We start from the raw sequence: 27,632 nt of genomic DNA, 5'->3' as shown, positions 1-27,632 counted from the left end.
TTCCAATTTCTGATAAAACCATCATTATCTAATAACTAAGATTAACACATTAACCCAGTTAAGCCTTTAAATTACACTTCAAGCTGAATACTAGTATTTTGCAAGTTATCTAGTAAAATATGATATGCTGTCATCATGAAAAGACAAATTAAATGATCTATTAGAAATGAGTAATTAACTATTATGTTTAAAAATGTGTTGAAAAACTTCTATTCGTTAAGCAAAACTTAAATAATTCAAATTTGCACAAGATGGCTGATCATTTTTACTTCAGCCTCACATTAATTTCATGTTTTGTGTTTGTTCGTATTATGATGCATTTAAAAATATGCCTTCAGTGGCCAGTTCTTTAACATCTTCAACCATATGAGGGAAGCATAACCTGAAATATCATTGATTATCATGTATATTTATCTCCACAGACTCAACAAACTCTGGAGAAAACATGTACACCATTATCAACACAGTGCCGCCCGGAGCAAACCGGCAAAATGTACAGGAGATTCAGACTTTTACAGATTATATTGACTTAAGTACAGTGGGTGAGAGAGCTTATGGAAACACATGCAGTTACAAAAAACACCAGCAAATTGAGATAACCAGTTTGACAGCATACATGTTGCAAATCAAGAATATGCGCTGCGTTTTCTCACAACACTGTAAATAGCACAGAACACAACAGAAATGTGTCAAGGGAACCCTAAATCATGACAGACCTGACTGGGATTTGTTTATTGTGTCAGTGAAGGGGTAGATGATCTGGAAGGTGAGTTTTTTGTTTATTTGAACATCCTGATTACACCATTGCCCTGTCTTTTGTTTATTATTAACCTCAATAACCGTAACCTAAATGGCCAGATCCATCACATATTTGGGTCCCCTTGAAGTATTTCATCATGCTAGTTGCATGTGTTGTAAGAAAGTGCAGCGTGTTGTCTTTATTTGTTTGCATTTGCAACACATAATGAGGATCTTTTCTTAATTTGCTGGTGTTTTTTTGTAATGTTAAGCTTTCTCGACCACCGTACTTTGAGGCTCGTTCACACCAAGCATGATAGCGATAAAGATAGAGTCTTAAAAATGGTTCCTGGTGTTAAAGAAGGGCAGAGATCACAACACAGCTATGATGATAAAGATACAGAGGAACAATATCACTGGGATCACTTTCTGAATGATTTTTTCCAACTGATATGTAGGGCCAGACGGAATCTGCAGACGTTTTCTGCTATTTCTGCTGAGAATTTTGGTAAAAATCTGTGCACTTCTGCGGAATTATTTTGGGAGTATCATAACTAAAACCTTAATATATGAAATAATAATATCTTTTTAACTTTTATTTAATGTTAACAATGCAAATCCCATTAGATCCACTTCATTTGGTAAACAAAGCAAGTCTCTCATATAATATCTCTACTAAAAGACAGAAAATATTACTGTACAGACTGTATTCTACATAAATCAGATGAATATTTTCATATTAGTCAATAATATCACTGAAAATAATTTAAAAACTGAATAAATATAGATTTACACACATTTACACAAGTAAATAACAGAATCAATGATGGGCTGAAAATCTGCGGAAAATCCTACTGATGAGCAATGAAACACTTGACAGCCAATCAGAATCCAGTGAACACTCAAGCGCATTTTAAAGATACAGACAACACTGTGGAGAAGCACACACTAATGATGATAAGTGCTCTTTTAAAAGATTATTTATACATCATGACTATCATAGAAACAATTGGTTATACCCAGTGGTGTAGTCGGGGCTATACGCACGTATACTCAGTATGCCTACTTTTTTCCACTAGCTGTTTGGGTATTATGACTTCTGAGGATCAATAATTGCGTGTATCACTTGTTTTACTGATTAGACTTCCCTAATTTACGTGTAATCGCATCCCCTTTAACTGTATACCAAATGTTCTTCTTTTTTTTCTGCTGAGATTTTTCCTTCTTTTTTTAAATTAGAATATGCAAAAAGATACATAAAGTGGGATCATACAAATACAAAGAGACATCAACAAAAACAACAACAAAACAAAACAACAACAATATAGTCAGGTACGTGTGTGCGTGTGTGCGTGTGTGCGTGTGTGCGCGTGTGCGCGTGTGCGCGTGTGCGCGTGTGCGCGTGTGTGTGTGTGTGTGTGTGCGTGTGTGTGTGTGTGTGTGTGTGTGTGTGTGTGTGCATATAAATGTAACTTGGTGGACAGGTCAGAGTACATACATAAGGGACAATAACGGTCAATAAATGAAGCAAGTATTACAATGACAACTACTACTGAGCGTCTGCTACAACTAATACTACTACAACAACGTCTACTACTACTACTACTGATACTACTACAGCAATCACTGCTACTACAACATCTACATCGACAACATCTACTACTACAACAACAACAACAACGCCTTTACTACTTCTGATACCATTATACCAACAACAACAACTACTACTTCAATAATCACAACTACAATCGATACAACTACAATGACTACTACTACAACAACTACAGCAACCTTAATTATGACAATGGTATAAATACTTATAATAATGATAATGAAGAGATAGGTCTTCAATAGGAGGGCAAGTCAAAACAGTAATAATAATAACAATGATAACAAAAGTAAAAGTATTACCATTAATGATAAAAGTGATGAGGTAATAATAATAATAATAATAATAATAATAATAATAATAAAAATAATAAAAACAATAATAATAATAACAATAATAATAATAACAATAATAATAATAATAATAATAATAAAAATAATAATAATAATAATTATAACAATAATAATAATAATATTAAAACTATAATAATAATAATAATAACAATAATAATAATAATAAAACAATAATAACAACAATAATAATAATAATAATAACAACAATAATAATAATAATATCTATAATAATAATAACAATAATAATAATAATAATAATATCAATAATAATAATAATAATAATATCAATAATAATAATAACAATAATAATAATAATAATAATAATAATAATATCAATAATAATAATAATAATAATAATAATAATAATAATAATAATAATAATAATAATATCAATAATAATAATAATAATATCAATAATAATAATAACAATAATAATAATAATAATAATATCAATAATAATAATAACAATAATAATAATAATAATAATAATAATAATAATAATAATACTAAGGGGGTTAGGGGGATACTTCCCCCTCACTTTTAGAGACAGACCATTTAGAAACAGGTGATTAATAATTATATGAACGTATTATTTCACACAGCTGTCCCTCCACTTTTAAAATGTCCGTCACGCGCCTGTACAGCAGAATAAATGGTGCTGTAAATGTAAATACAGTACTTATGCTGTAATTACAGTAAGTTACTGGCGGACTGCTGTAGATTCTACAGGAACTTGTTAACAGTGTTCGTCTGTGTGCGGACACAAATATCTTTATATTTATTGTTATCGCGCTTGGTGTGAACAGGCCTTTATTTTGTTTTGTTTATCTGAAGCCCTGTGGAAGGTCTAATATTTGGTGATGGTGTGTGTTTTGTTAGTTTCCTCTGGGTGCGGGTGGCGAGGGGCCGATGGGGGGTCTGGCAGGACTGGAGCCGCATCATATGAACGGATCATTAGGTAAAAGCACTACACTGAAGCATCAAAGGGTCTCCTAATTCAGTCAAATTGCAGCTTTCACGCTTTTATTTCTGTCATATTTTGCCTTGTATTCTTACGCCCCCTTGTGGACACTTGCATGTAGTTTTTTTTTTCAATACTCTCTCGATTTCAGTAAAATTAAAGGTCTATTATGCCCCATTTTACAAGATGTGAAATCTGATGTCCCTAGAGTGTGTGTGTGAAGTTTCAGCTCAAAATACCACACAGATAGTGTTTTCTAACTCTCTGAAACTGACCCTTTTAGGCTTTGATCCTAATCCTGGAGTTTTGCTGACTGTCGCTTTAAATTCAAATGAGATTGTGCTCTTTTCAGAAGAGGGCGGAGCTATAAATGCATATCAGTCAGCTAAGTGGTAGATTCAAAAACAGGACAAATGCTCTATGCTAATGAGAGTGGGCGGGGCTTTTCCCCTCTGATGACAAATGAAAAGGTTTTCATTTTTCATCAGTTTTATTACATGATGTAACTACAGAAGACTCGAGCTTTACATCGGAAAATTATCAAAACTCTTTTTGGATTTTTTTGAACGAAATGCTAATGGTCTAATTCAATTCCATTCATTATGCTAAGCTAAGCTAAAAGTGACCCCCCCAGAATGGTTTAAGTTTACTGCTAACTAGGCATAGGCTGGTCTAAATTTCTGACGATATGATGACCTTGGATAAAAATATCACGGTTTGACATCCTATGCCTACTGCTAACACTAGGAGACTTGTAAAAGTAGTGCTTTTAAAAAGGTGGAGTGTTCCTAACACTGGGAGTGACACAGACAACTGAAGTTTGGATCCACATGCAGGTTTATTCGGCAGTCAGGCAAGCAATGGTCAACACAGGTGCAAACAGGTGTGTAAAGGCAAATCCAGAATTGTAGTCACTAAAACAGGTGAGAGGTCGGAAGGCAGGCAGCAGACAGGGACAATAAGAATAAACAAGACTAGGGTCAAAACACAGGAAAACAAGACTAGGAGAACGCGTTGAAATGTCACTATTAATTAGATTTGTTTAAAAGTGTAGGATTGGGTTTTAAACCACAGCGGTTCGAACTGTAGTTCTGCCGAATGACTAAATGGTTATCAGTATTGATGGTAAAAAACTGTACATTCTAGTCAAACCATTCTTCTGCAATCTTATATCAGTAATAATAGCTGTAAATGTGGGAGAGCGTTGATATTATGTGATTGTATTGTATTGCAATATGGAACAGTTAAGTGTTGATGTTAAATCAAAAGTAATTCACAAATACTTGAAAATGAGATGATTTAATGACAATAATTATCTATGGTTACAACTGAATTAATTATAAAATAACTGTATAAAATGATCAAATATGAAATGATAAAACATATCATATAATTTGTACCCAGCTTAAATGTAAAATTAAAGTTACCAGAGGTAGAAGGAGAGACACAGGAGGAGGGAGAGAGAGACAAAGAGAGCAGGCCCAGAAGTTAGCCTGATTGCAGTAGAGTCAGAGAAGATAGACTCCAGAGGAGGAGAGGAGCAGAGGAGGAAAGCAGACCAGGAAAAGACAGGCCAGGAAAAGAAAAGAGGCAGAGCAGCGTTTTACCACCTATTTTGTATCTTTCTTGACCATGTGACTAAAGCCCAAATGCTGAGACATTCAAACTGACCAATCAACATGTGACCACATCGTAAAACCCCCAAAGTCCACACACCAGGCCCTGATCTTATCAGTATCTGCCTTTGGAGTCAGTATGGACCTTCTTGAGTCAAAAATACATGTTTTGTCATATAAACAAACGCATATAATAATTTAGCCTCTTACAGTAGCAAGTAAATAAGTAAAGGTTTATTTATATAGCACCTTTCACAGACATTAAGTCACAAAGTGCTTAACAACAAAAGCAAAATGTAATTCAGGTAAAAGAAAGCATATAAAAAAAGAACATATTAAAACAAGTTAAAAATCCAAGAACAGAGACACCAATGTGAAACCACCTCACCATACTGTTCATTAAAAGCTTGACCATAAAGATGGGTCTTTAAATGCTTTTTAAAAAGTTCAGCTGATCCCAGATTTCTCAGAGTTCCAGAGCCGTGGGGCCGCAACACAGAAGGCATGGTCACCTTTACATTTACATTTAGTCATTTAGCAGACACTTTTATCCAAAGCGACTTACAAATGAGGACAAGGAAGCAATTTACACAACTATAAGAGCAGCAGTGAACAAGTGCTACAGACAAGTTTCAGGTGTGTAAAGTCTAAGAAGCAAAGCATTAGTAATGTAAGTTTTTTTTTTGAGAGAGAGAGAGTACAGTTAGTGGTATATCCAGAGAGGCAGTTACAGATTAGGAAGGAAAGTGGAGACTAAACAGTTGAGTTTTTAGTCGTTTCTTGAAGACAGCAAGTGACTCTGCTGTTCTGATGCAGTTAGGGAGTTCATTTCACCAACTGGGCAGATTGAATGTGAGAGTTCGGGAAAGTGATTTCTTCCCTCTTAGGGATGGAACCACGAGGCAACGTTCATTCACAGAACGCAAGTTCTTAAGACGTCTTAAGACGTGTTCTGGGAATGGCTAAAAGGTGTTTGAAAGAACACCTCAGAGACCGGCCACAGGAGTGACCATGTAAAAGATCTAGAATATAAAGGGGAGCCTGACCATGCAGAGCTCTATATGTAATGACCAGAATCTTAGAATCTTACGCTAAAACTAAAGCCAGTGAGGTGCTTTAAGCACAGGAGTAATGTGTGACCTCCTACTGGTGTTTGGTAAAAGCCTCGCCGCTGCATTCTGCACAACTTGCAATCGCTCCAATAAAGATTTGTTCAGAGAAGTGAACAGAACATTACAATAGTCCAACCGTAAAGAGATGAAGGCAAGCATCTCCATCACTTCCTTTGACACAATTATATTTTGCAATGTTTCTTAGATGGAAAAGCATGTTTGAACAATGCAGAGCTCGATAAGGAGGCTTTTTAATGTTTTGTACTGTACTGCTGTAAAAAACAGCACATTTTCACCAATGCCGTTCTGCAAATCTGACATGCATCTTCTCATTTGTGTAGGCTCAGCTGATATGGACAGTATGCCCAAAGTAAGAGTGGATTTTATTATCCTTGAAGGATGTGTGAAGCTGAAGTCGGCTCACGAATGACGCATGTCTGTCTGTCTGTATGTCTACAGAACTCTCCTGGTAACCTGAGCATGAGCAACCAGCCTGGGACGCCACGGGATGATGGAGAAATGGCCGGAAATTTCCTCAACCCTTTCCAGAACGAGAGCGTATGTCATTTATTTCCTGTCTGCTGTTTATGTTTAAACCGCTAACTTGTCATGTTAAAAGGGTCAAATCAGGAATTGATTCATATCATAAAGAATTGATTCATGCCATGCAGTATTTAGTTCATTACACTGTGATACACTGTACATACTTACTGTGGCATACTCTAATGTGTATTGACATTTATAATAATAAAAATTGTATTTTAATAAAGTTTTAATCATTTGAAAATATTTTATGTACATTGTAATAAAGCATGTTTTATATTTCCAGTTTTTATTTAGATGCTTGAAGCTTTTCCTAATCTTTTTTAAATACATGTGTATATTTTTTATTATTTTAAATTAACTATATGTGGATTTTTAAGCCTTTTTAACAGCTTATAAACAAGAAGTTTATAGTGAATAAGTTACATTTTAGACCTAAAAATGGTCTCAAAGCAACACTACTGTTTCCTTCCTGAATGAATCTGTTTCTGAACAAATCATCTGAGTCAATGATTCATTTATTAAGAGACTTCATTTGAAAATGAATCGGATGTTTTGAACAAATCATTTGAATGAATGACTCATTGGATTATTTGTGATTCAATGATCCATTTATTAACCTACTCACTTGCTTCATTTGAAAATGAATCAGATGTTTTGAATGAATCATTTACAATAAAAAACAATATTAAGAAAGGAACTTGTCGCCACCTACTGGCAGTTTTATCCACATATTTCTTCATCCACAATAGGCCTAATAAAAATATACAATATTGTCAGTTTTTTTTTATTTTGACAGTAAAAATGGTCTCAAAGCAACACTGCTGTTTCTTTCCTGAATGAATCTGTTTCTGAACAAATCATTTGAGTCAATGATTCATTTATTAAGAGACTTCATTCGAAAATGAATCGGATGTTTTGAACAAATCAATTGAATGAATGACTCATTGGATTATTCGTGATTCAATGATCCATTTATTAACCTATTCACTTGCTTCATTTGAAACTGAATCAGATGTTTTGAGCCATTTACATAAGAAAAAGGTATTTAGAAAGGAACTTGTCGCCACCTACTGGTGGTTTCACTGGCCTAATAAATATCATAGGCCTAATAACATAGGCCTATCAACAGAGGCCTAATAAAAATCTACATTATGTTCAGTTTTATCTAGTTTGACACTGAAAGTTGTCCTTCCTGAATGAATCTGTTTTTGAACAAATCATTTGAGTCAATGATTGATTCATAAGATACCTCATTTGAAAATGAATCAGATGTTTTGAATGAACAACTCATTAGATTATTCATAATTCAATGATCCATTCATTAAGCTTGCTTCATTTGAAATTAAATCAAATGTTTTTGATGAATAATTTACATGAAAAAACTTATTGAGAGAGAGTTGTCGCCACCTACTGGCAGTTTTACTTACATATTTATTTATCCACGATAGGCCCAATAAAAATCTACAAAATGTTTAGTATTTTTTTCTATTTTGACAGTAAAAATTGTCTTAAAGCAACAGTGTGCCATTTCCTTCCTGAATGAATCTGCTTCTGAACAAATCATTTGAGTCAATGATTCATTCATTAAGATACTTAGTTTAAAAATGAATCAGATGTTTGAATGAATCATTTAAATGAACGACTCATTGGTTTATTCGTGATTCAATGATCCATTCATTAATCTATTCACTTGCTTGATCTGAAAATGAATCAGATCTTTTAAACGAATCATTTACATTAAAAAATGTATTAAGAAAGGGACTTGTCGCCACCTACTGGTGGTTTCACTATTATCACACTACCATATTGTGTGTTTTTTCTATTTTGACAGTAAAAGCTGTCTCAAAGCAACATTGCTGTTTCCTTCCTGAATAAATCTGTTTCTGAACAAGCCATTGGATTGATCCATTCATTCACTTGTTTCATTTGAAAATGAATCAGACATTTTTAAAGAATCATTTAAATGAATACCTCATTAAGAAAGGGAGTTGTCGCCACCTACTGGCAGATTTATAGTCATATTTATCCATGATGGGCCTCATAAAAAAACATATGATGAAGTTGTCAAAACACACTCAGTCTCTGTTTTGTGTTGTTGCAGTATTCTCCGAACATGACCATGAGTGTGTGAAGAGTTCTTCTGTTGGAGATCCAGCACTGCTCATGGATGTTCTGAAGCGCTGTAGCCTGAGCTCTTCTGCTCTCTGAAGATCAAGGGTCCAAGACTCTCCGTCCTCCTCTCTCCTTCTGCCGTTTCTTTCATTTCCAGAATCATCCTTTCAGCCGAAGCCGTCCAGATGATGAATCAACAGCCTGTCTATATTTACCTACAGTACTGTGCAAAAGTCTTGAGGCTACTAGTATTTTCACCCCCAATAAAAGGTTTGAAGTGGGTTACTTCTATATTTTTCTGTAGCATGTCAGTATGAAAGATCAATTTACATTCCTAAACATTATTTTTGCCACATAATTGTGAGATTATTTGCAGTCTTTGTGGAATGACAATGAAGAAGCAGAACAAACTGAGACAAATCCAGAAGATCTTTGGCAACATCTCCAAGATGCTTCAGAAAATCGACCTGCAAAGCTACAGTACTGTTCAAAGTTTTATACACTTGTGTAAAAATGCTCTAAAATGAAGATGCTTTCAAAAATAATGCATTCATATGTTTTATATATCAATTAGCTTATATTAACTAACTCAAATCAGCCTTTGGAGCACACTTTGCATTTAAAACACTTGCTACTCTTGCCCAGAGTTTCTCAGGTAGCTTTGCAGGTGGGTTTTCTGAAGCATCTTCGAGATGTTGCCAAAGTTCTTCTCAGTTTGTTCTGTTTCTTCATGCCATTCCAGACAGACTGCATATAATCTGACTGTAGGAGTACAATTAATGGCAAACATGTTGGAGTTTCTAAAAAGAGAAACCTCCATTTTAAATTTGGAAAGAAATAGATATGCCACCTTTGGCATCTCTGCAAAATTTGATAAAATGTGGGATCCAGTCTTTTTTAAAGACACATATAGTCCCAATCCCAATTCTACCCCTTAGCCCTTCCCCTTACCCCTCGTTTTGCGCATTCATGTGAAGGGGTAGTAGTGTCCCATTCTCTTTAGCTTGAAGGTGTAGGGTAGATACCCCTTCGAACTGAGATTTTTCAGGAGCACACTCGAAACCAAGCGGTAAGAAAATTTCCCAAAATACACCAGCCACAACCGCTGCATAGCTGCACCTGGAAGTAAGGAGATCCACAAATTAGTATTTTTTTGTCATAATTACAACAAACAAGCACATGTTTTAATATATTCATAACCGTGTTCGTGTTTTACCGTCATGCTTTAAAAAAAAAAAAAGCTAATATAAAAACCACTATATTACACTATATCTATAATCCATTATCATAACTCCTGTATAGCAGTCCCACTACATTCTGACACTCAATGACACTGGAATCCCCTGTCAGTAATGTCTAGTGTCTGGGAATGAGCTTTTTACAGTGTCTGCTATAATGTTAATGTTGTTTTTGTAGTGTTTACATGATGAATATGGCCACTGTGTAAATGCACAGTATAGTTACGATCTTATTGCCACATTAGATTATGATAACATGATATATGCCTTCAGTGATCTCCTGAAGATAAATACCAAAAATTAACACAACTGGAATAACTACAGCAGTCGTGATCATCTGATCTCATATGAAGCAAGAGCTCGTGATGACATCTGATGACGTGTGCAGGTGCTGTAGTGCTGTCCCACTTTTTAGGGGTAAATTTTAAAGCCCTTCCCCTTCACACTCGGTTTTAAGGGCCAAGAGGAAGGGGTACAAAAATAGAATTAGGATTGGGCCTAAGACTAATAATATTTAATTTCTGAAGATTTGTAAATTGTTGTTTTTTTTCTCTCTTTTTACATCCATCGCAGTGCCTTTTTGTAGGTCATATATGTCTTGTATGTTGCCATTGTCCCTTGTTTCATGCTTTATTTTACATTTTGCACAGATTGTTGACATGATGGGTTTGTCTGTCTCCAAAAACTATAATAAAATGAACATTACTTACTTACTAATAAAAAATGTTTGGAAATGTAAATTGATCTTTCAAACTCACAAAAAAGGTCTTACAAAAAAAATTAAATAAATAACCCAACTTTAAACCTTTTTTGGTGAAAATACTAGTCAACCCAGGCTCATTCTGAAAATGTACCCCTGTATACATTTCTGGAGAGCGCCTAATAAGTCCCAGGTACATTTTGTTTGCAGTTTTTGTTTTCGTGAATCCACCAGAGGGCGCTGTGTATGCTTTTGGAGATCTCAAATGTATCTCGCGAGTGCCATTCACACCTGCTGTTCTCCCGCAAATCCATCACAGGCCACTGTCAACTGACTGACTGACCAACCAACCGATCCCCTCACCCACCCCTTTCCCTAAACCCAACCGATTGTTTGTTGGGTTTACCAACAACCAACTGTTTTCTAAAGCAATCCAGAAAAAGAAAAGCCCTTGTCTGATTTTTACGACATGTTCAGCTCTTACCACATTCTCACCCTGTTATTTACTTGTTTATTTTTTCCTTTTGTTTTTGTTTTATTTGGAACCGTTCTTTGCCAGATTCGAACCCCTTTGTTTCATTTAACTCCTCTATGTGTCTCAAGTCCACCGACTTACATGGTGAGTTACTGGGCAAACTGGTAACAGCGGAAAAGCCGTCCACATGGAGATAAGCCGTTGGTGGCATCATACCTCCCTTTAGCATTCGTTTAAAGACAAAATGCTCTGGCTACATAATTTGCGCTTTACAGAAATGTATACGGGGGTACGTTTTCACAATGAGCCTGTGTTGAAGACTTATGGACTGTACCGTATATCTCTGTGTATATATGTGGGTGTGCATTCCAAATTACATGTGCATGATGTGTGTAAGAAAGGACACTTGCTGATTCTCCAACAAGCTTGAAAGACAACAGAACAGTTTTATGCATTTAATCATATTTTTTTAAATATGATGTAAATCGACGGATGTAAACAGATGGATTTCAAGTGAAAGGTCAGAATGATCCCAGCAGGCACACAACATCATAAGACGTTAGTATTAGATTAGATTTAGGTCGTGATGCCAGGTGACCAAAATTCAGTTTCTGACAAGGACAACGTTATTTTGACGTCCAATAACGTCGTGAAATGACGTTGATATTTGGTTGATTTTAGGTTGTGTTGGAAAGTGACCTAAATCCACTGTCGAGCAAACATCTTAAACCAACGTCATATTGACCTCAAATTCTGACATTTATTCGTCAGGTATGACAACCAAAATCCAATGTCTGATAGACGTCATAGTGGTAACGTCCACACAACGTCAAGCTGTATCATCATTAGGCGTTGCTATTTGGTTGATTTTAGGTTATGTTGGAAAGTGACCAAAATCCAACATCGAGCCAACATCTTAAACCAACGTCATATTTATGTCAAATACTGACATTTATTCATCATGTATGGCAACCAAAATCCAATATCTAATAGACGTCATAGTGGTAACGTCCACACAACATCAAGCTGTAACATTAGGCGTTGATATTTGGTTGATTTTAGGTTGGATGTTGGACATTGATGTCAGTCTGACATTGGCTTCCTCTTCAACCCAATTTTAATTTCCAAACAAAATGCAACGTCGCCACAATGTTGGGGTACAACGTCAATCTGACGTCATGTTGACGTCCTGTGCCTGTTGGGATAAAACAAAATTTTTTCAGTCAACACACACTAATCGATACATAATCTGCTTTTTTGTTATCAGTGAGATAGAAAAATGTGTTTGTAAATCCAGCTTTTATCGTTTGGTGTTGAATGCTGGTCTAATCGACACCTTGGAGGTATTTTTTTGTATTCTAGATTTACTTTTCAGGAGGATGCCTACGAAGAACAGCCATTTCATTCATTCACTTCGGAAAATCCATCGTACGCAATTTTTTCTTAGGGGATGCTTGAGGAACATCCTCCGAAGCTGAACTGAGAATTTGTGTCATGTTTTTGAAAATACTCCTAACTGACATACACAGATGCGGCGTTTACTGCTCTAGCATTGCGAGTTCTTTGTGAAAATCTTTGCATGTGAATATCGGAAATGAGGACGATTTTTTGGGAAGCTAATGGATTTGGAGGAAGGCAATGCGGATGGGAGTTATAATTCATTCATCTGTCATCCTAATAATCAACTTATTTATACAGCCGTTTTTGTGTCACCCGGAGAAACTGTGATTTGCTTTGTTTTTTTTTTATTTCAAGTGGATTTATTATTATTATTATTAATATTATTATTGCAAAATTTCTAAAATATATATATATATATATATATGTGATTTTTTTTATAGCTTGGGGATCTGATTCATCTGTGTCTCTGTAAATTATTTAAAACAATACTGTACAATAACTGAGGTGTTTTTGTGTTTATTTGTAATAACATTTGCCATTTTTGCCCCAGATTATTGCCTGATTATGAGACCCTGTCAGTGTACAACACTTTCATTTGATTTTTTTGATTTTGTGAAGTGTTTATTATTTTCTACCTTGTGTTGAATTTTGTAAATACACACACAGAGAAGTTTTGGATATACTGTACTGATATAAAGCTTCTCTTTGCTGTTTAACAGACTCTATTTTGCTTGATTATGAGTGATTTTTTGTGTTATTTACATGAAAAAGTACAAATGGTTCACACTTGGCCGTATTATTTTTATGAGCGATGATGAAAGTTGGCCTAATGTCAATCTTAAAAACAATAACTAGTTATTGAAATAAACTACAGTGTAAATATGATGATAGTGACGTTCTTCTTCAATCCTCTTGGAGATGCGGCTCACTGACTCAGGTAAGATCAAAATTCATTTATAATTGTGTTCAACGGTTAACCATGTTGATTTTATGTTGAATACTGTGTGTTGAGTCCAATTGACCTAAAATCAACATTGTTTCAACGTTTGGTAGACTAACAAATTAGGTTGATTTTATGTTGAAAATGTATGGATTCTGTAACGTTGTTCCAATCGACTGTAAATCAACATCAATTCAACGTTGTGTAAGTAACCAGTTGCATTGATTTCAGGTTAGATTTGAGTGTAGTGCCTGACGTTGTTTCAACATTACACCGAGCAAAACGACACTGAATCCAAATCAGTGATCAACGTTGATTCGATGTCACGAGAAACGTTGATTTTAGGTTGAAATTTTGTCATTTTGCTATCTGGGATACCACCTGGCGCAATATTGTTTTGTGGTTGCTGTGTTTGTTTAGCTATTATTATGTTGTTTTCGTATCGTTAACCTGATGACTAATCGTCGTCAGAATTTTGGCACGGTTTTAAGCTGTTTGAAGAATTGTTCACTTAAGCTCCAATCATTTTATAGTATGTCGATTTATTTTGTTCATAGTGTTATATATTGTTTTAGTAAAATCCTGTATTGTTATTTATTTTTCTTCGTATTTATATTCTCTATAAAAGGACAAAATATGTCGTGTTAAAGAAACAAATTTATTGCCTGTTTTCCCTCATGCTGATAATAAACAAACATGTTTAAAAAAAATTCAATTTAACCATGTACAAATAAGTATTGTAGCCAAATACTATAACATGCTGGTCTGCGTTTATGCTGCAGTTTTAAGCTATCGCCAGAATTGTTAACTATAGACTACATATTGTGTAAAAATCATTCTATATAATCACTATTTAGTATTAATTTGTTCTTATAAATTGTTTTGTTATTCTGTAAAATAGTATATTAATGGACTAAAAGGAAATTAAAAGAAATTTAAAAATGGTATGGCCCATCCCTCTAGTTGAGCAAACAAGTTTGTGAGCCAATCAGAATCTTATCTGCTATAAAGACCGCGAACAGAATGCGCAAAACTACAGAATAAGACGTCGAATAAATTCTGTTGACGTTAATATCGACTATATGATTCACCATTGATGTAATTGGATTTTAAATTGGCATACTGGCGTCTATACCATGTTTTTGCGACATTAAAACATTCACCACTAAATTATTAACAGAATTAACAAAACCGTAGCCGGCACTTATAATAAAATATGTTTGTAAGTTGCTGTTAAGACTAATATCAGTGCTAACAAATGATTAAAATGTCTTATTTTGGACTTCCAGCTCCTTTTTTGCTATCAAATTATACATCAGCAGCTTTATAACCTGCAGACATAAACAAGTCAACAAAACACACAGGCTCGTCGATTAAAAGACTGTATTATGGGAAAAGTAAAATGGTATGGCCCATCCCATTTGAGAGCCAATCAAAATCTTCTCTGTTTTAAAGACCGCGAACATAGGAAATGCGCCGAACTAAACTACAAAATCAACAAAGCTCTCTGAGTAACTTCCATTGTCGTTAATATTGGATATACTAATTGTGGTTGATGTAATTGGGCTTTAAACAGACCTTTGGACGTGTATACCATGGTTCAGAGCAATTATTTCACAGTTTTCGCGAAATGTTAACATTCACCACTTAATTTTTGACAGAACTAACAAAACCGAAGCAGGCGCTTAAAATAAAATACGTTATTAAGTTGATGTTTAGTCTAAAATCACTGCTAACAATTGATCATAATGTCTTATTTTGGACTTCCAGCTCCTCAATTATGCTATCCAATTCAACATCAGCTGCTTTATGACCTATAAACAAGTCAATAAAAAACAAACGCTAGTCGATTAAAATACTGTATTATGGGACTAGAGAAAGTATAATGGTATGGGCCATCCCGTTAGAGAACCAATCAGAATCTTCCCTGCTGTAAAGACCGCGAACATAACTGCAGAAGAACAAACGCTCTGTAACTGGAATTTTAATAGGACTACCAGCGTTCATACCACGTTTATGAGCAATTATTTCACATTTTTCGCAGTATTAAAACATTCACTGCTAATTTATTGACAGAACAAATGCGAAGCGCGCGCTTAAAATGAGATACAGTCGCGACTAACACCATAGCAATTCTGTTGACGTTAATATTAGCTATATTGATCGTCATTGATGTAATTGTATTTGTAATGGCGCTTAAAATACGTTAAGTCGTCGTTTATACTACAGTTGATTACTTTAGTGTCTTATTTTGGACCTCCAGCATCTGCTATCAAATTATACATCAGCAGCTTTATGACCCGCAGGCATAAAACAAGTCAATAAAACACACACGCTCGTCGATTACATCACAATCTGTGTTGTGTAATGACGCAGGTGATGTGGAAATATGTGGCTCAGGTGTTTTGGTGCTGCAGACCGTCCAAGTTGGCCAGAGGTGAGGTGACCTGCTGCCACCGGCCCTAATAAGAGCTGGACAATACTGACCACTGCAACACTTGAGGATCCATCATGGACCAGAACTGCCAACCGACGGACGGGCACCGGAAGAACAGGAGCGGGTTCGGCCCGGTGGAGGTGCAGATGTGCCAGTCCATCCTGCCCTGCCATGCTAACCATCAGGGCGAGCTGGGCGCCGGGCAGCTGCTCAAGTGGATGGACACCACCGCCTGTCTGGCAGGTGAGTGACTGTATGTGGAATGTGGATAGGGCTCATGCAAAATGTGCGTTTGGTTCAATTAATCTTTATCTCTCTAGTGCTTTTACAAAGTAGATTGTGTCAAAGCAGTAATATAGATGGGTAATATAGAAGTTCTGGTGAATTAGAACTGCTTCAGTCCAGTTTTCAGAGTTGAAGTTCAGTTTAGTTCAGTCTAATGTAAATGTCACTGCTGAAAGCCCAAACACTGAAGGGCAAATCTTCAATGAATTTATTTCTTCCCCTTCACTTTCGTCCATTTACCCTGACTTACAGGTCAAAAATGAACCGGTCATCATATTAACAATAGATATACAACAATGTTTGGTGTTTGTTTGGTGACAAACAATGCCGAGATAATAAAAAAACATTATATATTTTCATATTTTGATGAAGGCTGTGCACATTTAGAGAATTTGAAGTATTACAGTTTTTACACCACAAAGAGTGCTGGCACACACACAATAATTATTTTTAATAAATAGTTTTATTCATCTTGAAGTTTGGTGACGTTTGACTAAAATGATTGTAAAAAATAATTTATTTTCTATTAAAATTTTTTCATGAAGGCTGTACACATTTAGAGCACAACAGTTGTCCTTTGGGTCAATTTTGACCTGCCAGATATAAAACCATTTTTACACCACAAATAGTATTATTTATAGTAGGCACACTACTCCAACACACATACTCCAACACACACAATAATTATTTGCTGCTTTAACTATTATAAATTGTGTCTTGCTAATGTGTCCGGGGCCTGTACTTTATTAAATATAATAAAATACAGATGGACTTTCTCAGTTCCCACAACTTCAGGTTTTCTCCAAATAAATGGAAGTATCAAGCAGAGAGGTGTACAAACAATCTTCTTTTATTAGACACTTAAATAGTTTTTAAAATGTATTCATAGAAAACATACAATCGCGCACAATGAGTCAAAACAATACGATTCTGTTTTGTATAATAGTTGTCAGTGGCCACTGATAAATCACACTCAATATTACACAGGATATACCAACATTTGGGAAAGATAAAGAAAAGAAAAAGGAAAAAACACAACCCAACACTTCAATACAAACAAAACCTTCAAAACAAAAGCACACTCCTTACTACTAGGGCCAGACTGAATCTGCGGACGTTTTTTTGCTATTTCTGCTGAGAATTTTGGTAAAAATCTGCAGATTTCTGCTGAATTATTTTGGGAGTATTATAACTAAAACCTTAATATATGAAATAATAATATCTTTTTAACTTTTATTTAATGTTTAAAATGCAAATCCAATTAGATTCACTTTATTTGGTAAACAAAGCAAGTCTCTCCTATAATATCTCTACTAAAAGACAGAAAATATTACTGTACAGACTGTATTGTACATAAATCAGATGAATATTTTAATATTAGTCAACAATATTACTGTAATTAATTTAAAAACTGAATAAATATGAATTTACACACATTTACACAAGTAAATAAACACAATTAATGATGGGCTACAAATCTGTGGAAATCAGCGGAAAATCAGCGTAATTCCTACTGATGAGCAATGAAACACTTGACAGCCAATCAGAATCCAGTGAACACTCAAGCGCATTTTAAAGATACAGACAACACTGTGGAGAAGCACACACTAATGATGATAAGTGCTCTTTTAAAAGATTATTTATACATCATGACTATCATAGAAACAATTGGTTATACCCAGTGGTGTAGTCTGTGCTATACGCACGTATACTCAGTATGCCTACTTTTTTCCACTAGATGTTTGGGTATTACCACTTCTGAGGATCAATAATATGAAATAATAACTTTTATTTAATGTTTAAAATGCAAATCCAATTAGATTCTATTTATTTGGTAAACAAAGCAAGTCTCTCATATAATATCTCTACTAAAAGACAGAAAGTATTACTGTACAGACTGTATTCTACATAAATCAGATGAATATTTTCATAGTAGTTAATAATATTACTTTAATTAATTAAAAAAACTGCATAAATATAGATTTACACACATTTACTCAAGTAAATAAACAGAATTAATGATGGGCTAAAAATCTGCAGAGTTCTGCGCGCGCAGATTCCACGTGGGCCTAGTTACTATTAAAGAAAGATAAACTAACGCACACTCAAAATAAACCACCCCGCATAACAAACAAAGCCAAAATAAAACAGCCCTCCCCAAATAAGGTAATCCTTGCTGTTAATATCGAAATTGAAGAAGATGAACAATAACAGCAGCCATTCACAGTTTACACAAACAAAATACAAACCCACCAGATATATAGATCAAAGCACGCACACACATACACGCATGCTAGCAAACGCACCCACATCAAAAAAATAAGCACACCCTCAGACCATACGCGCACACACACACACACACACACGCAACCACACACTCTGCCTTAATGCGACCGGGTCACACACAATCAGGTGCCAGAGAAGAAAAACGAATCGCTTCTCCGTAGCACAATTGAGTCGCCAGACAGCAGCAAAACCGCAACGGGGAATCTCTATAAAACAACCGTTCAATAATCATTATTTACATGTAAAAGTTTCTAATCACATTTCTAAATAAAAACACTTACACACTTTCTGATGAGAACTTACCCGCAACACAGTTAACTGGCTATCAACACAAGTGGTGAGTAACCCACCGATCACACATGGATACCACTGAAAGAACAATTTACTATTAATTAACAGCACTAGAAATCACTAAATAACCGGAGACATAAACAGAAACATACCCTGTCGCACGCTGATGCAATTGCACTTACTCAGGCCCATGAAGAAGAAGGAGAACTAGAGAGGAAATCCAACCTTATACAGGTTTCTATGAATGCTGCAGGCTTAATGCTTGACGCTTAATGCTTAACGCACATCAAAAGTTAGGACGCAATCAACACACCGCCACTATTCCATGCCAGAGAGAAACAGAAGCAAAGGGAAACCTCCGCACTTTTAAAGGGGCCCTGAGCTTAATTTCTGACTTCATTCACCTACATATAATGGGAAACCCCTCCCCTTTGGGGGTCACCCCATTACACTAAGTAGATGGACACCACCACCTGTCTGACAGGTGAGTGACCGTATGAAGATGGAGCTCATGCAAAATGTGCGTTTGGTTTCTTTAACCCTCCTGTTGACTTAAAATGACCCAGTCACCATTTTAACAGCGGAAAAAAACAATGTTTGATGTTTGTTTGGTGACATTTTCTAAAATTCATTCATTTTCCTTTGGCTTAGTCTCTTTATTCATCAGGGATCGCCACAACGGAATCCAGCAAATGTTTTACACAGCGAATGCCCTTCCAGCTGCAACCCAGTACTGGAAAACACCCATACACTCACATACTCGTACACTACGGCCAATTTATTTAATCAATTCCCCTATAGCGCATGTGTTTGGACTGTGGGGGAAACCGGAGAACCTGGAGGAAACCCACGCCAACACGGGGAGAACATGCAAACTTCACACAGAAATGTCAACTGACCCAGCCAGGACTCGAACCAGCGACCATCTTGCTGTGAGGCGACAGTGCTAACCACTATGCCACTGTGTCACCTCTAGTCTTCATTGTATAAAAGTTAAATGCAATTCATTTTATTGTTTCAATTTCTTGTACACAAATGATTTAAATCCGCTTGCAATCTTACGATCATAGGCCTTAAAAACATAGCAAACAAGCACTCTTTCACACTATTAAGGTTAAACTCCACAATCACTCAACAATATGGTTTTTGCTCAGCTATAATTGCACTCAAGTTTCTGAAGCTCGACATTGCAGATGTGATTGTTGTGAATGATCACATTGTGATATCCATGCTGAAACCATATATCGTGGAGCGCTATTGAACAGTGTTATAACATGTATACTAAATTGATTTGGGCACGCCATAGCTGTATCCCAGGGGTGGCCAAACTTTTTTGTATGAAGTGCCAAAAAACCAAAAACCATTGATAGCCGTGGGCCAAAGATAAATATACCAAACTATTTTACATGAATGTTGCCTAATTCCTTTCATAATATGAAAAAAAATAGAAAACATTACTTTAAACGGTATTAACTAACGCAGTATAACCTTTTTAATTATAACTTATTGTAATAAAAACATAAACAAGCGAATTTATAACACAGTAGAGTTCAATGCTGAATACACTAGTCTAGCAGAAGCTGCCTTGGCCTTGATTCACTCACCAAAGTCTCTGCATTGTCCTCTATGTGTCTTATTTACATTTTAAACTAAATCTGATTCATTTACACCATTTAGATTGAAACATTTATTTTCAGATTGCTTTTTTGTAGCTTAACAATAAAACAAACCAATAAAATATGAAATATTAATCTCTAAACCATTCTCATATGGGATAGTGGGCCAATTCAACGGTTACCATGGGCCAACTTTGGCCCACAGGCCCTAGTTTGGGCATCTCTGCTGTATACCTTCTAGATCTACCACTAGCTGATTTGTCTTGCATAAGGAGGTCATCTTACCCCAATAACAGGACAAGCTACCCTAATTTTTGTGCTTTGAAAAATTAAATGGTTCAAGGGTGAAATTTCCTATGTTGTACGTCCATTTAGATAAAAGTGTTCTCCAAATTACACATTGATCAATACATTTCATAAACAAATACGGCGAGACTTTGACTGACCTGCCACAGTGGTAAAAGTGTCAGTTTTCAAAACAACAATAAGCGTATTATTGATCCCTCAGAGCTGGTGCAGATAAGCAAACACCTTTGGACCATGATCGAGGAAGGTAACTAGCATCCATCCACCTTTAACCCACAATACATGAATCCATTTTCTCCACCGCTTTTGGAAGAAAAGGGGTTTGAGAAAGGACCACATCAATGATTTACACATGCATCCTCTCTGATGGGATCTCCATCTGTTTCTGCTCCAGTTTGACACATCAAATATAAATAATGGTCATTTGAACAGCATCTTTGAGCTTCCACACGCTGTAGTGGTGCATGTTATCAATCTCTCTCTTTTTTTTCTGTCTTTAAGCTGAAAGACATGCAGGAATGGCGTGTGTTACGGCCTCAATGGACGATATCCAGTTTGAAGAGACTGTCAGGTACTATTATGTGGCCATTATCATTTTAAGGGGTTTTATTATGCATTTTTTATAAACACCTTACAGACCATTTATTATTCCATGCTGTAGATTCCCATTCTTTAGTGGAAGCAAGCGTGTTTTAAACTTTAAATGCAAATGAGCTGCTGCTTTTATAACTTTAGCTGCCTTTAGCTGTAACTCTACAGCTTGTGTCTCAGTTATTCTGGAGAACAACAAACAAAACATCTGCATGTGTTTAAAAGTCTGGTCAGTTTAAACTCCTGACAATAGCTATGTTTCCATTCAAAGATGCTAATTCATTCATTCATTCATTTTCTTTTCGGCTTAGTCCCATTATTAATCTGGGGTCGTCACAGCTCAATGAACCGCCAACTTGTCCAGCATTTGTTTCCCTTCCAGCTGCAACCCATCACTGGGAAACACATACACACTTATTCACACACACATACACTACGGACAATTTAGCCTACCCAATTAACCTGTACCGCATGTCTTTGGACTGTGAGGGAAACCGGAGCACCCGGAGGAAACCCACGCGAATGCAAGGAGAACATGTAAACTCCACACAAAAACGCCAACTGACTCAGCCGAGGCTCGAACCAGCGACCTTCTTGCTGTGAGACGACAGCACTACCTACTGCGCCACTGTGTCGCCATGCTATTTAATAACATTTCTAATTAATATCGCATACAAGATTTGCAAATTATGCAGCATTTCTATCCAATAAGTCAAAGAGAAAAAAATTATCACTTTCTGATAAACTGGTGCCAAATATCAGACAGAAAGATGTCGTTTGTTTTGCAGTAGGAGAAGCTTTGTCAGTCTTTTTACTTAAATAATAAATTACTTGCGCCTCAGAAGGCGAAATGCAATGACTTTATTGACTTTTGGAAATGTGAGACGCTCTTTTGGAGCGCAGACAGATGCTCAAGACAGTTCTGGCAGTAATGATATAATAATAATAATAATGCTAAAGCACTGTGATTACGGACTTTAGGCATTTTACATTGAGCAAAACAACATTTCAGATGTTTTACAGTGTGCTGGAAAAGCTGCTACGTCCATTAATACGTCCATTCACATACATTTTTATCATGAAATGATCTTTTATAACAAAATCACAGACTTTAAGCAACCCAGGCTCATTCTGAAAACGTAGTCTTGCGGACGTTTCTGGAGACCGCGAATTATGCAGCCGGGGGTACGAATGGCTGCATTTCTTTTTTTTTTTAGCTACTGGGGCGGTGTGACGCCGTTCCTTTTCGCGCTTACCGGCTGACAGCTTACTCTGTGTGGAGGGCTTTCCCGCCACAACCAGTTTGTCCAGTTAGCTCGTTGTGTACGTCGACGGACTTGAGACGCAGAGAGGAGATGACGACGACCGGGTTCGAGTCGGGGAAAGAGTGGTTCCAGAAATCAGGTAAGAAAAAACAGAATCCAAAAAATAAAATGAACGAGTGAATAACGGTGAGAATGTGGTAAAATCCGAAAACGTGGTAAAAATGGGACGAGGGCTTTTCTTTTTTTGGGCGGCTTTTGTAAATCGTTGGTTGGGTTTTAGGGAAGTAAGTGGGTGGGCGGGTCAATCGATAAAATTGGTTGGGTTTAGGGAAGGAGGAGGGTGGGTCTGTCGATTGGTCGGCCGGCCAGTCAGTCATTCAGCCAGTCAGACAGACGCTCGGTCGACAGCGACCTCTGGCGGGTTTACGCAAGAGCAGTGCGGGCGCGAACGGCACTCGCGAAAGAAATTTGAGAAACGAAAAAGTGCACGCAGCGGCCTCGTAGATTCGCGAAAACAAAAACTGCAAAAATACTTACCTCCCAGGACGTATTTCGCGTTCTCCAGAAACGTCCACGGGACTACGTTTTCAGAATGAGCCTGGGTTGTTTTTAATGTGCATGCTAAAATTTATTCTGCAAAAGTGTTTTCATTGCAGTTTATGCACACTTTTTCTTATCAAATAAAAGTTCATCCTACTCAATTGTGTGTATATATGTTTTTTTAATGCGCATCTTTGCATTTCCATTAAGCCTTTTTGAATTATTCAAAATGCTCATAAAAATATGTGGATGGAAACAAAGCTATTGACACACTCCTGTCAGTAACTCAATAATTCATCCAGAAATTTTACTTACCTCATAATTTACTGCCAATTTATTAACTGATTATTAACCGATGATTGGAAACTGAAGATTAGTAAAGGTTTCGAAACTTCATGAAGCAGTACTTTGAAAGCAACCATCACTGACAAAAACACACTGGGCCTTGTCATACACCCGGCGCAGAAAGCGCAAGGCATGTATGGCACGATTTTTTGCTATTTTCAGACCAGAGCAACTGTCATTTTCACATTTTTAAGTAGCAAACACCCAGTTAGTTATACACCTATGCAGGTCCAAATGCTTACACATTGCTGAATACACACAGGATGTACAACAACACACAAATATCTTTACAGATGAAAACAATTAAAGGATTAAAATGATACAGAAATGATTATTTACTACATAAATATAAAAACCACTGCCTCCATGCCTTCACCACGGGGGAGGGGGGCTTTTTTAGTTTATTCATGACAGTTTGATTTTGTATAATGTTATTATTAGCAGTATTATTTATTATCTGCATATTTATATTTGTTTTAATATAAACAAGTTTAGATTTGTCCACCTGTGGGGTTTTGGAGACGTCTGCATCACCATATGGGGCATAAGAACAGGACATGTTTGGATATAAGTCATTATTGAGTTATAAAGCACACTTCATTATTATTGTTCATTCCTTTGCTGTTAATTAAAACGGAATTTAGAAATAGTTTTGAAGCAAATCTTTGAGCTTAACAAATGAAATGATGAAACTGAGTCTTAAAGGGAATGTGAGATGAGACTGTGATTGGTTTAATGCACGTTATGCTCAAAGCACACCCGGAACTCATTAAGAGAATAAGCACAACCCTGTTAGACCATGCGCCAGGGCACAGACTGCTTTTTCCATCTTTAAAATCACAAAAGTGGATTTGGACACAGCCTTAATTGCGCTTGCATAGTTAAATAGAGCCCTTGAATTCACTTTTATAAGACGTGCAATTACCCCCTGGTGGCGTATGGGTTAGTTTTTTCATTATTATTATTTTTTTTTATTTAGTATAGCAGCACATCTAATACAATACTTCAGCTTAAATAAGGTAGAGTTTTCACTGCCATTCGTTTCTCTATTTATATAATATAAAGTAAGAAAACACAATGTAAAATTGAAATAAACAGAGTAAATAATAACAATAAATAACATTAATAACAAAATTTGCACAATTCCAAGGAAGGCCACAAATGGACTTAATAATCAAACTCTTTGCTAAATAATATTAAATCTTTGTTCTTGGTCTGAAGAGGAGACTGTGAGAGAAAGCTTACTAGTTATTAAATTAGACAATGTGTACCTTGCAGATTAAATCCAAGAAGCAATTGTGTATGGATTAGTTTTAAGGTGAATTTATGCACTTTTTGCAGCTTCAAAATAAAAGCCAATGTTTAACTATACTATTGAAGAACCAGGAAAGCATTAAAACTACTCCGACTGTGTTCGTCAAACATATATACAGCAAGGATGGCTAGAGGTTGAGTAAATTATGGGCTAATTTAGATTTTTTGGATGAACTATTCCTTTAACATAACCACCTTGTTGCTCCTGAAACAACTGTTTTAGCAACCAATCAGGCTTTTTGTGACCTCTCAGTAAATATCATATGTTTATGTGGTATATGTTATCATATCATATCTGTGTGTGTTCAGGGTTGGGCAGGTCATCAGTATCAAATCCAGAGTGAACAGGGCTTTCAACACCAGCATGGAGGTAATTCAAGATCAAACACATTTAGTGTGTTAATTATTAATGGAGAAACTGTAATGGATCTGTGTTTTTATCAGGTGGGCATCTATGTAACTGTACAGGAGGTGCTCAGCGGTGTGATAAAGAGAGTTTGCGTGGCCTTTTCTACATTTGTAGCAAAGCCAACAGGAACACAAAAGGTAATATCTCTGCAAAGTAAACACCCTATTGAGACCACTTAAATCTGAGTTTCCCCAATACTAAACACAAACTGGGGTCAGTAAGATTTTTACTTTTATTTCAACAACAATATGAAACAGCACAACAGTTTGTAACAGTGATGATGATACTCTATTAATGATAACAAACAGTGGTAATAAACAGCATATTTTGATGACTTTAGAAGGGTCGTGTCCAGGGGCGGACTTGGTGATTTGGGGGCCCTAAGCAATTCCAGGTATGGGGCCCTAGCATTTTTGAAAAATAATCTGCATGTTAAAAAGTAGGCTATTTAAATAAATATATATAAAAAGTATATTAAATATTTAAAGGGCACCTAGTTTACCCCTTTTTAAAGATGTAATATTAATATTATGGTTCTTCTGAGTGTGCCAGTTTAGGTTCAGTTCAAAACACAAATCAGATTTTTTAATTATGTGTTAAGAAGTGTTATTTTGGGGGCGTGTGCACAGGTAGTTGTTTTAGGTGTGTGTTGCTTCACATAAAAATTAGTTTCAACTTCCCGCCCAACTTAACAAGGGGGCGGAGCCAAGAGCTCCCCCGCTTTGTGTTTGGCAACAGACAGGCAGACAGAGAGAAGCAACATGAGTGAGAGGACCAGGGGTCTGTTTTTCGTACTTCGAACTTAAATGATCTAAGATGATTTGGCAGATCCTGGATCTTTTAATCTTGATAACTAATCTCTGGCTAATTTGGTTCTTCAAACAAGTTCGCGTATCAGATTAAAATGTCTGGATGAACTGATCTGAGATCGCTGCGTGTGTTGTGAAGGACAGATCTATCGATCCTCGAAATCATGATCAGCAATGCAACGATTGACGGCACAGCAGCATAATGACATCATCTGATTAATATTCAATTATCCATGTGAGCAAATTGACATAAAATTAGAAAATAACTTTCCACATTTGTTGTGAGCTGCAGGCTTTACACTTTCATGTGTCAGGAGTATTCATCATGTATTTCAATGCATATCAATTTATTTAGTTCTACATTTAGAGAAGATTTTCTTTATTATAGTAGCCTAGGCCTACTCAAGTTTTCTGTAATCGACGTAATGAATAACTGCATAAATTAATTTTGCATCAAAAAAGCATTTTGATATCGGTAAAGGTGTCCGCAACTTTTTTGAAGCATCAAATCACTGGTATATTAGCGGTCAAAACACGTGCACTGCAGAAATTATTATCCTTTATTTTTATTTATTTATTTATTTTTAAGTTAAATATTGTGCATGTACATGTTTGTATCTAAAAAGTTCATATCAATACATTTTCTCTTTGAATCACCAGGTGGCAGTCTTTGTACTTTATTTCTGAGTTCAGATTGCATAAGTTTTATTAATACATATTTTTAACTTTTTATATATATTTTTCTTTATATATAAAAAATTAATTTACTATTTTCCCACGTGTATATAACTACTGTAAGAAAATATCAGCATTCGGTACATTCAGTATTATCTTTGCTTGAACTGACCCAATCTAATCCTGTTCATATGAAATGAGCCTGCTCCCTAGCAGGTTTGAGCTACCAGAACTGTTGCTATGACAACAAGTCTCAGATAATTTTTGAAGAACTAAACGATCTTGGATCATGTCAAATTGTCAATAACCAAATCCAGCTAACGGAGTAATCTATGTACGAAGAGCGGACCCCAGCATTCAGCTGTACATGTACGACTCGGACACAGACCAAGCAGAGACTACAAAATCATTTGTGTCTTTTTACACCCAACTGTATGCGAGTTTAAAGTTCCAAGCTTATTCACCGAGACTAATAACCACGCACACTGAATTAACTTTGCCTGAGGCACCGGATGCGCCGCTCAGAGTCACGACACGGCACACCAGACATTCGCATGTTATTTAAAATGAAGCTATTCAGATGGCACTCTGTGGCGTGGCAGAAATATGAAGTGTCCTGGGTCGTGGCTGGGTGCCGCTGACAGCCGCCGACTTGAGGCGCC

The 27,632-nt window shown here is 36.1% G+C and overlaps 2 protein-coding genes across 2 annotated transcripts in view; both read left to right on the top strand.

The window, feature by feature from the left end:
* The window catches only part of ssbp2b (single stranded DNA binding protein 2b), a 129,831-nt gene extending 118,875 nt beyond the window's left edge, over nt 1–10,956 (top strand). The window contains exons 13-17 of the mRNA XM_056466670.1: nt 423–493; nt 3,580–3,658; nt 6,731–6,759; nt 6,849–6,947; nt 9,037–10,956. Of these exons, the coding sequence (XP_056322645.1) occupies nt 423–493; nt 3,580–3,658; nt 6,731–6,759; nt 6,849–6,947; nt 9,037–9,066 (308 nt within the window). The 3' untranslated portion in view covers nt 9,067–10,956. The remainder of the gene's footprint in view (nt 1–422; nt 494–3,579; nt 3,659–6,730; nt 6,760–6,848; nt 6,948–9,036) is intronic.
* A 5,244-nt stretch (nt 10,957–16,200) lies between these two features.
* Nucleotides 16,201–27,632, top strand: part of LOC130235714 (acetyl-coenzyme A thioesterase) — a 31,024-nt gene continuing 19,592 nt past the window's right edge. The window contains exons 1-4 of the mRNA XM_056466136.1: nt 16,201–16,481; nt 21,524–21,593; nt 25,387–25,447; nt 25,522–25,623. Coding sequence (XP_056322111.1) covers nt 16,313–16,481; nt 21,524–21,593; nt 25,387–25,447; nt 25,522–25,623 — 402 coding nt within the window. The 5' untranslated portion in view covers nt 16,201–16,312. The remainder of the gene's footprint in view (nt 16,482–21,523; nt 21,594–25,386; nt 25,448–25,521; nt 25,624–27,632) is intronic.

Source organism: Danio aesculapii, chromosome 10 (assembly GCF_903798145.1).
Source record: "Danio aesculapii chromosome 10, fDanAes4.1, whole genome shotgun sequence".
NCBI classification, from domain to species: Eukaryota; Metazoa; Chordata; class Actinopteri; order Cypriniformes; family Danionidae; genus Danio; species Danio aesculapii.
The sequence above is the reverse complement of the archived record's forward strand: the minus strand, read 5'-3'. Positions and strand labels throughout refer to the sequence as shown.